This window comes from Theobroma umbraticum, unplaced genomic scaffold, assembly GCF_002168275.2.
Source record: "Theobroma umbraticum cultivar Fairchild unplaced genomic scaffold, ASM216827v3 scaffold_147.0, whole genome shotgun sequence".
NCBI lineage: Eukaryota > Viridiplantae > Streptophyta > Magnoliopsida > Malvales > Malvaceae > Theobroma > Theobroma umbraticum.
In genome coordinates this window covers 6317206-6334162 of record NW_018397259.1, presented here as the reverse complement: position 1 = coordinate 6334162, position 16957 = coordinate 6317206, and the positions used below count along the sequence as shown (strand labels likewise).

The 16957-nt window shown below is 31.8% G+C and overlaps 2 protein-coding genes across 2 annotated transcripts; both read left to right on the top strand.

Annotated features, from left to right (window-relative positions):
• Positions 1–2215: 2215 nt before the first annotated feature.
• LOC110415944 (F-box protein At5g07610-like) lies at positions 2216–3526 on the top strand. Its single transcript, XM_089783324.1, has 2 exons — positions 2216–2701; positions 2804–3526. Exons 1-2 carry the CDS (start codon positions 2216–2218, stop codon positions 3524–3526), a joined length of 1209 nt encoding a protein of 402 aa, XP_089639450.1.
• Positions 3527–12446: 8920 nt separating this feature from the next.
• On the top strand, positions 12447–16282 carry LOC110416021 (F-box protein At5g07610-like). The gene is made up of 2 exons (XM_021427844.2): positions 12447–13743; positions 15738–16282. Exon 1 carries the CDS (start codon positions 12498–12500, stop codon positions 13695–13697), a length of 1200 nt encoding a protein of 399 aa, XP_021283519.1. The 5' UTR covers positions 12447–12497; the 3' UTR covers positions 13698–13743; positions 15738–16282.
• Positions 16283–16957: the final 675 nt, after the last annotated feature.

The following is a 16957-nucleotide window of genomic DNA, read 5'->3' as shown; positions in this document are numbered from 1 at the left end:
TGTTTATATCTATGTTTATATATGACTAAATGTTGTTCTTGAAAATTTGTGGTTATTGTCTATTTGAGCAATATCTGAACATAGATATATATTAAACTTGCAAGCAAAAGAATTAAATTCCTAATTATTTTTATGCACATATTAAGGGGAAGTATAGATTAAAAGGGAGTAATCCCTTATCTGCATATTAATACATAACACACATAGACATTGCACTCTTAATCCAAGACTGTTTTGTCATCATCGAAAAGGAAAAGAGAATATTGACTCCATGTGTTTTTAATGATAATAAAATATTTATTATTTATTGATTTCTAACTACATTACTATTTTTTTTAAATTTAAGGAAGGGGGATTTAAATCCTGTTATTTAGATAATGGGAGCATGCACCAACCAATGAACCAAATGCTCAGGTGCAATTACATTATTTAAGCATGTAAGATAAAGTTTAATTTTCATAATTAATTTGATATTTAAAAGCAAGTCAAGAAGCTTGCTCATTTAGAGGATGAGTTAGTCAGTTCAAAAAGCAAAGAAGAAAAGACTTAGTGAAAATAGAAAAGCTTTAATTAGTTAGCACAAGGCTTAGCTGATTAAAGAGGTACTGAACAAAAAAATAAAAAATTCTTAACTAGTTAACTAAAAGAACTAATTGGTTCAAGGTCAAAGCTTGATGTATGAAGAAGCACCAAAAACTAAATTCAAAGTGATGTTGTCCATTAAAAGGTGCCAAAAGAAAAAAAAATTCAAGTTTGAAAATATCTTAATCGGTTAAAGGTCATCTCAACCACTTAGAGTTGAAGAAAGAGAAGGCCCAATTAGTTAAAAGGAGAACTAACTAATTAAAGGAAAGTAGCTAGTTAAAGAAGTCTAAAAACAAAAAACTTTTAATTAGTTAAAGCACCTTTTAACTTGTTAAACAGTGAAACAGATTGAAGCAGACAAAGAAGCCTTAATCGGTTAAAGCCTATCCTTAACCAATTAATCAATTAATGGAACCCTACTAGCAAATTCGAATTTAAGCACTAAAAGATAAAATAATGGCCAAAAATGATTTTTCAAGTTTTTAAAGCCTCCCCAATGGTCACCAAGTGCTTAGAGAAGTTCTAAAAGGTTGGAAAGAGCCAAAAAGAGCAAAAACTTTCTCTTGTATACTTGTATTCAACTCTTATCTTTTTTAAAGTGTTTGAGCTTGATTTTGTACATCTTAGATCAGCTAGGTGATCAATTGTACTCCATCTTTTCTCTAATTCTTGATTGATTAGAGTGTGCGAGGCACTCTAAGGGTTATTGTAAGGTGATCAATTGTACTCCATTTTTTCTCCAATGCTTAGGTTAAAACATCACTTTATAAAAGCTTGGTAGAAGCTGTTAATTTCACTGGTTATAGTAAAGTTAGATTAAAAATCCTTGATTGAGAAGATCAAGGTAATGGATGTAGGTCAGGTAGACCGAAGTATTGTGTTTTGTCCACTTTATTGAATCTCGCCTTACTTGATACTCACTAATCTCAACAAGCTTTAAGCTATCAATCTTAAATCTTTCAAGCAGTTTTCATTTTCCAAGGAATTACCTTCCAAAATATTTTTAAATGCTAGTCACCCCAACTCTAGCACTCCTTTTGGGACCAACAATGTTTACTAGAATGTAAATGGCAATAAAATATGAGTCAAAATATTTTATGATATATGCAAAAATGAAATTGTTTATAATTTTTTCCCAATAACGTTTTGCATAAAATTTGTCTTCCAAAATAAAAATGTTGAAATAGAGGATAAACATCCAATAATTAGATGTACAAGCAAGATTCGTGCATGTTATAATGTACAGTCAAGATTTATGAATATCTTAACGTTTCTTCCTAAATTCACATACATACCAAAAAAATCATATACATTTCCTTAAGTGCAAAAAATATATATGGAATGTGTCATATTAAGCAATGACACATGATATATCCAATTTAGATTACCTATTTGCGCGTGTATGTGTGTATATGTCCAAAAAATTAAGCTTTACATGGTATTAGTTTTTTCTATTCAAAATTTTTTTAATTTTAAAATATTTCAAGTATATCTCTTTCTCGTTTAAAATTTCGGCTTTCCATAAATTACATAAAATAACATTAATCGGTTTCTTCAATAGTCAATATAAATAAGATGTTATAAGATTTGAGTTCAGTAATCGTAAACGAAGAGTAAACCCTTGTTAGCTATGGTGACTACCAGATCCTCCACCCGATTAAGGGCAAAGATCACATCGGCAGAAAAGGTTGCGAGTAGTGAAGACCTTTTACAAGAAATCCTCCTAAGATTACCCACCAAAACTCTCCTAAGATTCAAACTCGTATCAAAACCATGGCTTTCTCTTATATCTAGCACCCATTTTAGCCTCGCCCACACTCGCTTCCTCCAAAACAATTGCTCTCTCAAACCTCAAGCTCTCTTCCTTGACATCCTTTATAAAAAACTACCTTCAAAGTTCAAGTTCCTTCGTTTAAACCCTAACATCAGAAGACTTCCCCCTTTTGATTTTATTGATGCGCCACGCATCAGAATAATTCAATCTTGCGTTGGCTTGCTTCTTTGCGTTTCTGAAAGTGATTATCGCTTGAAGTATTTCATATGCAACCCCGCCACCAAAAAGTTCAAGGTGATCTCCGTTCATGAACATGAAGTCATTTATAATAGTTACGAGTATGTTGCCTACAAGCTAGGCCTTGATCCTTCCCAATCAGCTAAGTTATTTATGGATTATGATCAACGTTCTAGTGTTAATTTGGCTTTTGATCCTACAATTGAGGTTCGTCAGCATGTTGGTGTCAATTTGGCCTTTGATCCGCTCATATCACCTCATTATAAGATTTTTTCTATATGGCAGCAACTATTATATAGCAAAGATCATGAAAGTACTACATGTTACATATTTCCTACATACTTCATCGACATATATTCTTCAGAGACCAATTCTTGGAGTGCTTCAAAAATCAAATTCAATTCGAAGCATGATATAAATATTGATCGTGGTGTTTTTTTGAATGGCGCAATTCATTGGGATTGTGCTGATACTCAATCATGGTACATTGATGTAAACAATGAATGCATGAAGACAATGCCAATGCCTAGAGTACATAGTGGGTTTCGCTATTTCGGAGAGTCTGGAGGACATTTACACCTTGTTGTTGCAACTGGGTTTTCTCAATTAAAATTTAAAATTTTCGAGATGGAGGAAGATTATTCAAAATGGTACTTGAAGCATAATGTACACCTTGAAGCTGAAACGTTTACTGTCGTCCCCAGGCGCCAGCAAAGTCGAATGCGTAGTTATCTTCTATCTTGTGTTGTTCAATATGATGAGGACGAAGGGGATTCAATTTTAGTAGTACTTCCAAATGGTTTTGCAATTTCCTATAATTTGGAAGAGGGGATGGTGAAGAGGGTGCGTTGTTCCAACATAGACAAAGATCGACATGGTGGTGGCAGATTTCATGCCTTCCCGTACTTTGAGACCCTATCTTGCCTCTGAGACTTGAGAGTGTTGCTTCTTCTCAAGTCTTATCTTGGTAATTAAGTTATGCATACTCTTTAACATTAGTTAATGGATATCCACATAAATTAGAGCTATAAGTTGTTCTGTTAATGATTCCCATTGCAAACTACTTGCAGCAAAAATAATAGATTGCTTTATCATAGGAATTTATAACTAAAGGGTTAGATTAACTATTATATTTTTATTTCAAACAAATAAAGTATTTGTTATTAGGCTTAGGATTTAGGCTTAGGATCTTAGCTACTTATTTACTAAATGGATTCTATTTAAACCATTGTGTGTGTAAATATGTGAGATTATATTATTTAAAATTAAAAAATCTCAATATCGTAATTTATTGAAAGTATTTTATAGGTTTTAGATTTATAATACCTTTTGTTTTTTAATTTTAACAGAGTATAGCCTGGTTTTGATTTAACAGGTATTTATTGAAGACATGCATGCATGCTGCTGGGTATGCATTTCTTTGGTGTTTGAGGAAGCATTGGAATGGGTCAGAGGAATGAGTCAGATTTAGTTTGTGTCCAAATAAACAATTGTTATTCAAATGTTATATTAACTTGTTGCTTTAGACTTCTTAATTCCTATTTTCTTTTTGCCTTTTTGAAACTGTGCTTTGCAGCTTTCTTCACTCAATAAAATTTATGAATTTTCTAGACATTCAAATCTCATGTGTGTGTGTGTGTGTGTGTGTGTGTGTCTGGTCCCTCTTTCCCTTTGGATATATACATATGCAGATCTTAATGAGCTATTACAGTTTTTTTATTATATGTAGTTTCTGGTTTGATCTAGTTATTGTTTGACAAGATGATCTTCCCAACGCGCTTGTCTTAATTTTTTTCTTTCATTGATGGATTCAGGAATGATGGTTCTTATTTTTGTTTTAAGTTCTCATTAGCATCAGGAAATTCTGATAATTGATGTTTGAAGACAAATGTTTCTTAGTTTGAGTTGTTGCAGTTAATTTCTTCTTATGTCACGCTCATTTTGAATGTAGTTTCTATATTGCAAATATTTGTTAAACAAAAAAGCATATAATGTGTGGTGAATTTTATGTACCTTGAGTCAAACCTTGTTAAAGGTTTATAGCATTTCTCTTTAAATGAGGTATCATCTTGGATTCGAAGCTTTGAACCATTCCCCTTTTAACCTTGTTGGAAAGACATTAATGACTAACACACTAGAAAAAAGAGCTAGCTAGCAAGGCAAACCTTGTTCAAATAATTGAAATTTGGTCATTCTTTTCCCATTAATGTAGATTATTTGTTCTGTTCCATTAGTAGCACTTTGGAGGGTCCCTTGTTTGCATTTGGATGTTCTTGAGGATATGGACCATGTGCTTTTATTCATTTTCCATCAAGTCAAGTTAGTAATAATATATGCTTATGAAAGTTTTAAGTTTTTTTCTTTCTTTACTTTTCTAACCTATCGTGGTCAATGTTGCTTGTTGCATCTTATAGCATTACCGTTAATGTCAAGGTGTGCAATCTACTTTTATTAATGTGAAAATACTCTAGTTTTCCAAAGGTTAAGCTCCTCCTCTCCATTCCCTTGTTACTTATCAGTCACACATCAAAAGGTAATTACTATGTAACCCAAGTATGTGCACCCCGATCCAAGAAAGCATACAGATTGCAAAGAGGAAATTGAGACGTGAGAAGTTTTATATGGGAGGGATCCACCCATCATTTTGACACAGATACGTTGTTTGTCAAAATTCATGCATAACTACCATTAGCTTATGAGATATGACCTTGCAAATAGAATAAAGATTAAGGACACAGATATGTTTTGTCCTTCTTTCAAATCTAAAACTTTATATTAAAACTCTCCCTTAAGAGTCTCAATTGGATGCCATCTAAGTTTGCCAATTGCACGACACATGGCATGAAATTTGGTCTGCTCAAGTATTTGGCCCCCGTCATGCGCTGCATTCAAGCAGTATTTGCTGTAAATGTTAGTTGTTGGCCCATGTTAGTGTTTTTTTAATTTTCAAAGTCTACATAGTCTTTTGATTGTAAATATGATTAGCTTCATAGTCTTTTCAACTCGACTTATATTCTGGAAAGTTCTATGTCATTTTTATGTTTTGTTTTTTCCTTAATGTTTTCCATTTGGAGTTTTCCACTGTTTACCTATGCTTTCTTTCAACTCTGCTTTGCTTGTTTTGGTTGGTTATTGCCTTTTTCTCAGTTCTTTTTCTTTTTCTTTTTCTTTTTCCCTTTTTTCCCTCATCTTTTTATGCTAAGTTTGTATCATTTGACATTTGTTTTTGACTAATTTTTCTATTATAAATTCGTATATAATTGTTTCGAATAATGCTTCCCCATTTTTGACTTCTTTTGCTTCTTTATTTTTCATTTTATTTTCGCCATTTTTGACCTCTACTATTTCCTATATTTTTTTTCTTTATTTTATGATAGCTATTTGATATTTATTGGCACAAATTTTCTCCATATGTGCGTTTGTGTGTGTATATATATATACATATATATAAACCTTATAGATAATAATTAATGTTATAAATATTGAAATTTCACTTTTTATGTACATATTAATTTCACTCTTCTAATTAAAAACTCCATGTATTACATTACTGTTCCTTAATTTTGTCTCATAATTTTTTATATTTGTTGAAAAATTCTTTATATAAGTGTACTAACTTTGCATCGAAACTATTGTTAATTAGTTTTCTTTTCATTTACAATCCATTTTACACATATACTATATTATTTTTACATTCATTTTTAAGCTTTTTTTTTTTTTGAAAAACTAGTTTTATTTTTCCATCACCGACTATGCCATGACAAGTCTTTAACCTATTTGGTAGAAGACTTCAGTGGCATAGAAAACCTGGTGAAGGCAAAATCACTTTACACTTACAGAAAGTTTGCTACTCAACAAGCCATTAGCAGCACAGGATCCTATTCAAAGCCAAAATAGAACAAATGATCCTTCAAAAAACATCAACGAAGGAAAGCCTGTGGACAACTGATCCCACAATAATACCTTACTTTGGAATCAGAACACAAGGGGCCACCTAAAAAAAGAAATGTAAAGAAAGCCTCAAAAGCACGGTGCTGTAACAGATACTACTCCCAACCAAAGAAAAGATCGAGCATTAAAACGAAAGAAGCCTAAAGTCCAGCTTTCCAAACCCTAACTCAACCTTCATCAATTATTCCACTCAATCTCCAAATCACGAAAACCAAGCAGCCATGACGTGAAACAATCAACAACTTGAGAAGCAATCACACAATCCCCACAAATCATAATCATCGAACTGGAAAAAATTGCTAAAACTGGGAGCTTCGTTAAGAAATGAGACCATAAGAAGGCTGAAAGAAGCCCTTTCAATTTCCAAACGATAAGCTCAGCAACCATTTTGAAGCAGAAAACAGCAACCATAGCATCAATCTTATTACCAACAAAAGAACTGCAACCTGCCCCCTCCAAAGAACCGTAACCTGCACTAAACCACTCCAAACAACTTGAGTAACCCTCTTTGCAAAGGTGAAGGAAGAACATACAATGCGGCAATCCAATCAAAACCAATGTTCCTCAATTCAACTGGGACACAAAAACCTACTCATAAATAAGAATGAAGTAAAATAAAATAAAAAATCCCAATGAAAAATCGTCCCTCAAGCAGATCAAAAGACCCTCCTACCTACTCACACCCTTGAATCACTAAGGGGCCAACCTATGCCGTCTCATTCCTTCAATCCCCTCCAAGTCCCTACAAAAAAAGAAAGAACAAGAAACATCGGACAAAAAAAGATTCCTAAAATAAGCCACAACATCCCCTCCCTCCTTTCCCTAAACACATAACAAATGAGTTCCCCCCAACACACGGAGCAAGAAAAAATCCTATGAGACCCCTCATTCCCTCAACTCAACTCTCTCAACCTCTTTCTAAGTCTTTTTCCCCCTCCCCACCCCCATGTTGTTTTGAATCTCCTCTTTCTTTTTCTTTTTCCTATTTTTTTTTCTTTTTAACATCATTTGTTTTCCTTGCTTTCCTTTGGTCCTCTTTTTTCTTCTTTGCTCTTTTCTCTTTTCTCTTTTTTCTTTTCTTTTTCGTTTTGTTATTTCTTTGGTTTTTTTTATTTTCATTTCATTTTTTGTTATCATTCTTTTTTTTTTATCTTCTTTCTTTCATCATTTAAGAAATTACCGGCAAAGTCAGTCAACCATGTCAAGGCACAAAAAGAGTATTAGAGATAAAGCATGCATTGACTGACCATGCATTAATGTTATCATTTTGTTCTACATTATGTATTTTGCGTCATTGTACTAGTTATTAAATATATTATACCTGTAGTTATCAGGTGTCTTTGACACTTGTCCATTATGTAAATAGGTGTTGACCATATAATGCTTGTATATATTATGTGTTTGTTGATTAATGAAGCATTTTCCTCCTCCATCTATTGCTCTGTTGTTCTTTTTTCTCTCTACAAAATAGTCAAAACCCCTGTTTTATAATTTTCTTCCACTTTCATGTCATGTTATCAGAGCATATAATCGATTTTTGAGCCAGTTATTCAAATTCATCACAAATTTATTCCTTATCAAAATGTCAACTTTAACTATCACAAAACAAACTGCATCTATTTTCGATGGCTCTAACTATTCTATTTGGGCCATTAGAATGAAAGCATTCATAAAGGGTGTCAATCTATAGAATGCAATTGAAAATGAGACAAAAATACCATCATTGAGAGATAATGCCACACTAATATAGGTGAAGGAATATGAATAGGATATAGCAAAGAAATTCAGAGCTTTATCCTTTATACACTCAACTTTTACAAAGTCAGTTTTTAGTCAGATTATGGGATGTGAGATAGCAAAACAAGTTTGGAAAAAGCTTGAAGAAGAGTTTTTAGAGTCTGCCAGAAGTAAACAAATTCGTCTCCAGAATCTCAGAAGGCAATATGAATTACTGAGGGTGAAAGAGAGTTAAAATGTGCAGGAATTCATTGATGCTGTGATGAAGTTGGTGAATCAAATTGTCCTAACTTGTTTCAATGTGATTGACAATTAATTGTCCTTGCAATTCAAATCAGTAGGCCTCACACTTGAGCATTTTGTTCATTAATTAGTATATGATCTTTTTATTTAAAAAGTAAGGTTCTAATCCCCTTTCTCTCAATTTCAAAAAAAAAAATCAATAGGCTTGTATAACTAGCTTTATTTCAGTCTTACCTAAATTTTCAATGTGATTCTTGAACACTTCTAGCGTATTGGGAAGTGGTTCTAAACGTAATGCAATAAGCTCTACTAGCGGATTGAAACTCTTTTTTTGCTTTTACTTCTTCTGACTATTTGTCTTCTCCTTTTGATTCTTCTTGATGCTGGTCTTCTGCTTCTTGCCATTGCCTGTTTTCTGCTTCTTTTCCTTTCTAGTCAAGTATTCTTCTTTTTCTTCTTCAACAAAAAAACTTTGGCTTCCAGTTCCAATTCCAATTCCAAAGCAACGTCCAATACATTTTTTCTCAATGATCATCTACTTCTTTTGGGTAAATTCCTAATCTAAGCAATTTATAAACCCTTCACAAACTATCTCACTTTGTTTGCTTAGCTATTGACTTTCATTATCAATATCTGCTTTAATCTCCTCTTTCAACGTTCGCCATGAATCGCTATCATGAACATTTTCTGAATCGTTTAACGTTATCATTTTAATCTTTCTCAACTTTTTCAAGAACTCGGATTTCTTGAGAAAACAATGAAAGAAATAGTTGCTGTGAATAATTTATCTAGGACCACATGTTAATCAGAATTGTTACAAATTACAGCAAAACTTCTATAAAATAATACTTAATAAATTAATAACTTCGATTAAATAATATTTTTGGCTAGTCCTGACTTTGGACTGAAGTGGTAACCCAATAATTTACTAAATTTATAAAATAATAAAATTTAAAAAATATATATAGGTCTCACTTAATATATAAATTAATAATCTCCTTATGCATCAAAATTTATTATATATATAATTCAATTAGAAGGTTTTTGTAAAATGTAACTCCGATATTACTTGTTTCTTTTTAAAATTGATATCTCTTTGGACTTCATCTTTAAATTTTCTTAATGCATCAACTTTTCAACCGTCATTATTAATTTGTTTGCACTTTTGAGATGAAAAGCCATTGTGTTGAGTTTTATCATTTATAATACTGTTGTTTTAATAGACATTTTTACTGGACTTAATATTTATTATGTATATAAATTAAGTATACATCGAATGTAATTTTATTTTGTTGCAAAAATAGATAGATTCATAACTTTTATTTACTAAGATTAATTATAACCATGAACTTGTTTTGATTAAATAAATACATAAAATAATGATAATTCGTAATTTGATAATTAGATAATATATCTATAATCACAATAAATAATACATGTATTAAGTTTAATATTTTAAAAAAAATAATAAATACTTTGATAAATTAATTTTTATTAATGAATATATAAATTAATAAATTATTAATTTATCGATTAAATAATATCTTGATTAATTAATTAATTTTTATGGTAATTTAAAGAGATTTTACTATATACTCATTAAGGTATTATTTTGACTCAATTTATAAATAATTAACAATTTACCAAATAATTGATCATCATAATTTGGAGCTCATAAATTGAAAATTATTAGACAATCATTACATTTATAATGATATTAGCTTCTAAATTAATAGATCAAATCTCACGATTCATAAATGACACTTTTAAATCAACTATTTCATTAAATATTCACTAAAAGTTTTGATCCAATCAAGTTATTGGATAATCATATAGCACCAGAATCATTCCTAAATACAAGTAATGTCAATGAAATAAATAATTAAATCATAAATGCTATTTAACATTATCTGATGAGTTTTGTGGTTGAAGTCAAGTGCTCATTTAAAAATTAAAACAAATATTAATTATAACAAATTTAAATGTCATAAACAGTGACAGATCCACTTATCATCGAAGACGACAAATTTGATGAGAAAGAAAATGAAACAAAAGAATTTTCAAAGGACACATAATATATTGTTAAACCAAAGTGCAAGTGGGGACCAACGAAATTCAAAAGGCGCCAAAACCAGGCCTCTAAAAGGGTAAGGCTATTGGCACTTTTGTGGTGTACTTTACTTTAAGTTATATTCAATAAAGGTGTTTTTTTTAATATATTGATAGGAAATTAAGGAATTGATATATTATTAACAAATAAATTAATTTTTATAAATATATTTTATTAAGATTATTGCCAACTTTCTATTTCCGTAAATAAAATTTAAAATCTCCATCATTAATATATTAAATAATTCAACATGCTTTGATAATTTGTTATTATTTTTATTTTAAAAGTAAATAATGAATAATAAATAATAAAAATATAATATAATACTTTAAAAATCTCTTGAATCATTTAAAAAAATTCAAATCATTTTTTTTACATTCAATCACACTCTTATATCTTTATTTTGAGCGTTTTTATAATTAATAATTTATTAATTATTATTAGTTAAAATAATATTTATTAATTTATATTACGTAATGTTGATGTAATATATTGATATATTATAATAAATTATAATATGTTTATATAGCATGACACGTCAACTGTTTAGTATATAAAATAATTTAATTTAAAATAAAAAATAAAAAAATAAAAATACAGAGATATGATTAATTATAATAAAAAAATAAAAATTTATTTAAATAATTAAAGTAATTTTCCTAAATCATGTTAAAATAAGACAACATTTGCTACAAGCTTATTAGCAATTACAGTCCTAATATTGGTAGAAAAAGACAGAGAGAGAGTTTGTAACCCAAAGGGCGTGAAACAAAAACAGAGACAGACAACCAAAAGCAGGATAAAAAGGAAGGAAGAATCGTAGTGGGTGGAAACTCTTGGTGGATTGGATAGTTTGTAAAATCACAGGCATGTCGGCCAAATGTGCATTAAAAGCCAAAATAGCTGAGGTAAGAAGGAGGTAACCCCAACAATGGTGAAACTCCTTCACCCAGGAAGACGACAAGCTTTGGACTTTCATCCCTTTCTTTAACTTAAGATAAGTACATATATTACTAGATAAGTGCGGGCCGTATCAAAATCGGCGTCTCCTTTTAGTTTCTTTTTTTTTTTCTTTTTCGTTAAAATAAAAATTCAAAATTGATGTACATATTGCTCTAAGTCTTACTAAGGTGTAATTCTATATATATTTTTCTTTGTTGATTTGCCGACAGGATAAGCACTACTGGCACTCTCAAAGAACCGTATGAATTGTTCGAATTTAAATTATTCATTGTTCGAATAAATAGAATCGAAATTAATATTTGAAATCAAATTATTCAATTATTTTGGATTTGCCGACATGATAAGCATTTGTGCTCCTAAAGGCTTTTTAGTGCATTGCTCGAATCTAAAATTATTTATTGTTGGAATGGATGGAACCTATTATGTTTGAATTGATTATTATTTATAATTTTAATTAATTTTTTCTTAAAAATATAAATTATTATTTAATCAAATCAGAATAAAGATGTCGATTTTGTTTGAATTCGATAAAATTGAAATTAATAGATTATTTTTGATAAAATTTTAAAGAGACATAAATCTTCATTGAGTTAAAATGGAAAAAAAAATGTTGGCTTTTGAAATGGACGTTTTACTTTGAAATTAATCAATACATAAGAATAATAATAATAATAAATCAATTTTAAAATTAAGTTTTGAATTTGTTTTAAAAAAATGTATAAAATAAACAATTTCTTAATCAGGAAAAAGAACTTACTAAACAAGAATACAAAAATAATAGATAAATGGGATATTAAAAAAAAAAAAAGGGAAAGAAGAAGGAAAGGGTACAAATATGAAGGGGTTTCTTACTTCAAAGCAATTGGGTTTTCAAAGAACAGAGTCCAGTGTTGAGAAATGAAAGAGATGAAGAAGACTTGCATGACCCTCAACTCAGCAGCAGAGACAATAGCCTACAACCAAGACCTCTTGACAGAAATCCTCCTCAGATTACCCACAAAATCTCTCATCAAATTCAAGTGCGTTTCAAAGCAATGGTTGTCCATCATTTCCGACCCTGACTTCTGTGTCTCCCACACCCGCCACCACCACAGCAATGGGTTTCTCTCCCCCACCGCTCTCCTGCTCAAAGGTGACTGCTACACCCCTCCCTCTGAATTCGCCATAGTCCCTTTGAAGCATTACAGTAAAGTCCCTTCCTTTCATTACATCCATGACCCCGACATCAAGATTCTTCAATCTTGCAACGGGTTGCTCATTTGTGAGTCCTCTAGACGCAGTTACTTGATTTGCAACCCCACTACTAAAAGTTTCTGGAGGCTGCATCCTCCCAGTAACTCTTATTATAATTTTCTTTCTAAGTTCTGTGTTAATTTGGCTTTTGATCCCCTAAGATCACCTCATTACAAAATTATTTGTATCTGGGAAAATTGCCAGGCACCTTATCAGTTTAATCTGGATGTATTTTCGTCAGAGACTGATTCTTGGAGTATATCCATGATCACTTTTGAAGTAGATGAGGAAGAGGCCATAGATTTCCAAGATGGGGTTTTCTGTAATGGAAAGATTCATTGGTGTGGGTATGGAAATGAGACGTTGTATTTTGATGTAGAGAATGAATCTTTGGAAACAATGCCGATGACATTACCAACCAGAATGGATGCACCAGAGGAATGTAGATATTTTGGAGAGTCTCGAGGAGTTTTGTATCTTGCGGTGACTTACTGCATGGCAGTGTGTTTAGAATTCGATGTATTTGAGATGGCAAGAGATTATTCTCAGTGGAACTGGAAAAAACGTCTGAATCTTGGTGATGCAGTGAAAGTTTTTCCTGAGTTAGAATTGGGTTGTGTTGAGTACTGTCCTGGATTCTCTGGTGTGTGTTTCATTCGATCTGAGAAAGAAGAAGAGCCAAAGGTTGTCTTATGGGCAGATGGTAAAATTATTTGCTTTGATTTCAATGAAGGGGCATGGAAAAAGCTTTATGATCTAGGGCCAGGTTTCAAAATTGGCTCCCTTTATCTAGGAGAGGATGATCATTTACATTATGAAAAATTTCATGCTTATCAATACTTTGAGAACCTCTCTTGTTTATAAGGAGTCTTTACTTCTGTCGACAGCAATCTTCTTCACTGTTATGTTGGTAAGTAACAATGAAACTGTTTACTATAATCTTGTACACCTATCACCATTTTGTTGTTTACCCTCTTTACTTTTCCCACTAACAGAATGAATCGTAGTAGTTAATTTTTCAGATAAAATTAGTTATGCACATTCCTCTCTTGTTTTTTTTTTTCTTTTTTGTGTACCATTATTCAGGTATCTTTATGAGCAACTTTACTTTTTCTGTTATTGTTTTTGAAGTTACTTTTGCCTGCATAGGTTCTTAGGGGCTAGGTTTTGTTTGAGCTACTTATTATTTGACAAGATGATATCCTCCACATGCTGGTCCCGTTTATGTACTTTGGCAGGTTTAAGGTCAAGTCTCTGTTGGGTTTAAATGCTAATCAGAATTCATAAACTTTGATCATTGATGTTTAAAATGTTGAAATTTTGGTCACATAAGTTTAATCATGAATTTGTTCAAGCATTTTCCTTCATTAATTCATCTTAATCCAGGAAAAAGATAAGCCTGGGAAAGTTTACACATTGTCCTTTTCATCACATGTCCTAAATGCTCAGCTATTGTTATTCAATCTAGGAAGGAAGAAATGTCAAAGCTTGTGGTAGTTGTGGACAGGAAAGCAATTCCTATTTATTTAAACAACTGATCATGGAAAAAGCTTTCTTATCCAAGGCCAGGTCTCTGTTTAGTTCTTATATTGTTAAGTAATTCACATTAGCATTCTAACGTTGTACATAGGATGATCTTTTTCTGTTTACCTGTATAAAGCATTTGAATTTTAGTAACCATTACTCCTGCTAGCAAGCAAATACAGCATAAGGTTCTTCCTTCTCTTGAGTATTTAAATTATATATACTGCACAATCTGCCCATTTGTTTGAGCCCCTAATTTTCTTTTTTCATTTTTCTTGTTGGATATATGCCTGTGTGCTGATATCTTTACAAGCTACCACACTGATTTGCATGATTCTTAGAGCTTTTTTTTTTTGGATAGTTATGTGAAAGGAAAACTTTGACATCCTTGTTGTTTAACAAGATTATCTTGCCCACATGCTGCTTCTAATTCTTTCTTGTATTTAGTTGCACCCCAGGCTGACCTCTCTTACAGTAGGTCCAAAATCTTTGAAAAGTGGGGAATTTTGATCTGATGCTTGAAAGAAAATTTAGTTCACAAACCATTTCTGAACTTTTCCCTTATGCAATGCAAATGAAAACTTTGTTCTGCTGCCCCTTAGGGTCTCCTTCATTATTTTAAAGGTCCAGCTTGATGGCTTTAGCCGCATTGGCATAGAAAATGGGCATGTGGCTTAAGCGTACGTCAAATTGCATGCTATCTACTAAAGTTCTAACTTACATTCAGTTGAGCATGTGAGTTTGTTATTTAAGGAAATAAAGACTATATAACTTGGGACATTGAAGTTAGTCACTGTTAACATTTACAATAGTCTTCCTTCTTTCTTTGCAGAATTTATTTAGAACATAGGCTATACTTAATATACTGCTCTTATTCATCAGTCATCACTGTTATGATTGCATGCACTAACTTGCACACATAAATGTGATCTTAACCTCCGTTTTAATCATTTTCCCTGAGTATTGACTACAAGCAAGGTGCATACCATATATTGAGTACCTTGCTCAAATAACTGACACCTGTAATTTTCTTTGTAAGTAAAGGCATGAGTAAGGATGGCAGATGCTGATAGTATGATTTAGTTCCATGATGCTGGTATTGCTGAGCAGCAAATGTTTTAAATTTCCTGCAATATTCCGTTAGTAGCAATATGATGAGTGCTTGGATGGATTTGGATATTGTGGTTGCAGACTGCAACCTTCCTGCCTTGTCTGTGCCGAGTCACATTTTCATTGATTTTGTTGTAATAGCATATTGTAATTACACTTTTTTTAATTCTCTACTGTTGTATATTACTTTTATATTAAGGATTCAGGGCAGCCAACCTCAGTTGTACCACTGTTCCTCTTCTAATTGATTGCCTGTTTTTGATTCAACAGGTTGAAGGCATGCAAAGTTGTGCATGACGTTGGCTATTCCAAAGTGGGGACCTATTGTGTACCAACCAATGTGTTGTTAGACATCACACTTGGGTGTTAGTGTGTGGTGAACAGTTATTTTCGTGTCATACTTGGTACAAATATAGCATTGTAATTGTTTATAAATCTGAACAGACTTACGCCCTACCGTTGATAATAGTTTGCTCACCATTACTTGTTCCTTTTTCGTCTGTTAATGTTGCCAGAACACGGTAACTTGAGAATGTGCATCCAATGTAAAGCTGGTGGCCTCTCATGCCCTGTAATGCACTGAACTTACTGTTGATCATACTACAAATGTAAAAAACAATATTGACTCAGTGTAAAAAATCGTTGTCGTTCCATTTGTTACTTGTATTATGTAAAGTCAGGTTAAATTTTTGAGAAATAATCCTAGCTGATTGTGGCTTCTGTAATTAGAAGATTCATTGGGAGGGTTGTAGCGTGGGACATATTTGGGAGAGTCCTGAGGGATTTTGTATAATTGTAGTGACCAACAAACTCTCTATTTGTTAAGAATTCCTAGTTTTTGAGATGGCAAGAGATTATCCTCAATGCTTCTTGAAGAGTGAGTCAGTCTGAATTATGGTGATGCAGTGCAAGCTTTTCCTGAACTGAACTTGGGTTTGGGTCGAGCACCGTTGATGGTTCTTGGGTTTGGGTTTGGAAATTCTTGATCAAAAACAACAAAATTTTAAAATTAAAACAGAACATCAAAGCCTACTTGCGCTTGTTGAATTGATTTATGTATACGAAATTCAACAACTTTTACAAGTTTTATTATTTCATTTATTTATTTAAATTGGTGCTTCAATTAAAAGTAAAAAAATTCTGCACCATTTGTATTGTTAGTTCAATTTCACGCATTGCTATTATTTTCAATTTTTTTTTTTACATATTATTAGTTTTTACAAGTTGAGTCTTATTGTATTATTTGTTATGATTTGTAATTCTTGAAAAAATAATTTATTATATCCATAACTTCATGAGTTAGTTGAATTAAAGAGTTGAAATCGACTGAACAAACAAAAGTAGCAATTCGCACCGTCAACGGAATCAAGTTGTGTATACGTCAATGATGTCTTTTACATAGGCCCCATGGCCGGAACCTGTTACCTTGACAATCACATCTTCACACCAACTACTTAAACCATCAAACGTTGTGTTCGTTTAAATATCTA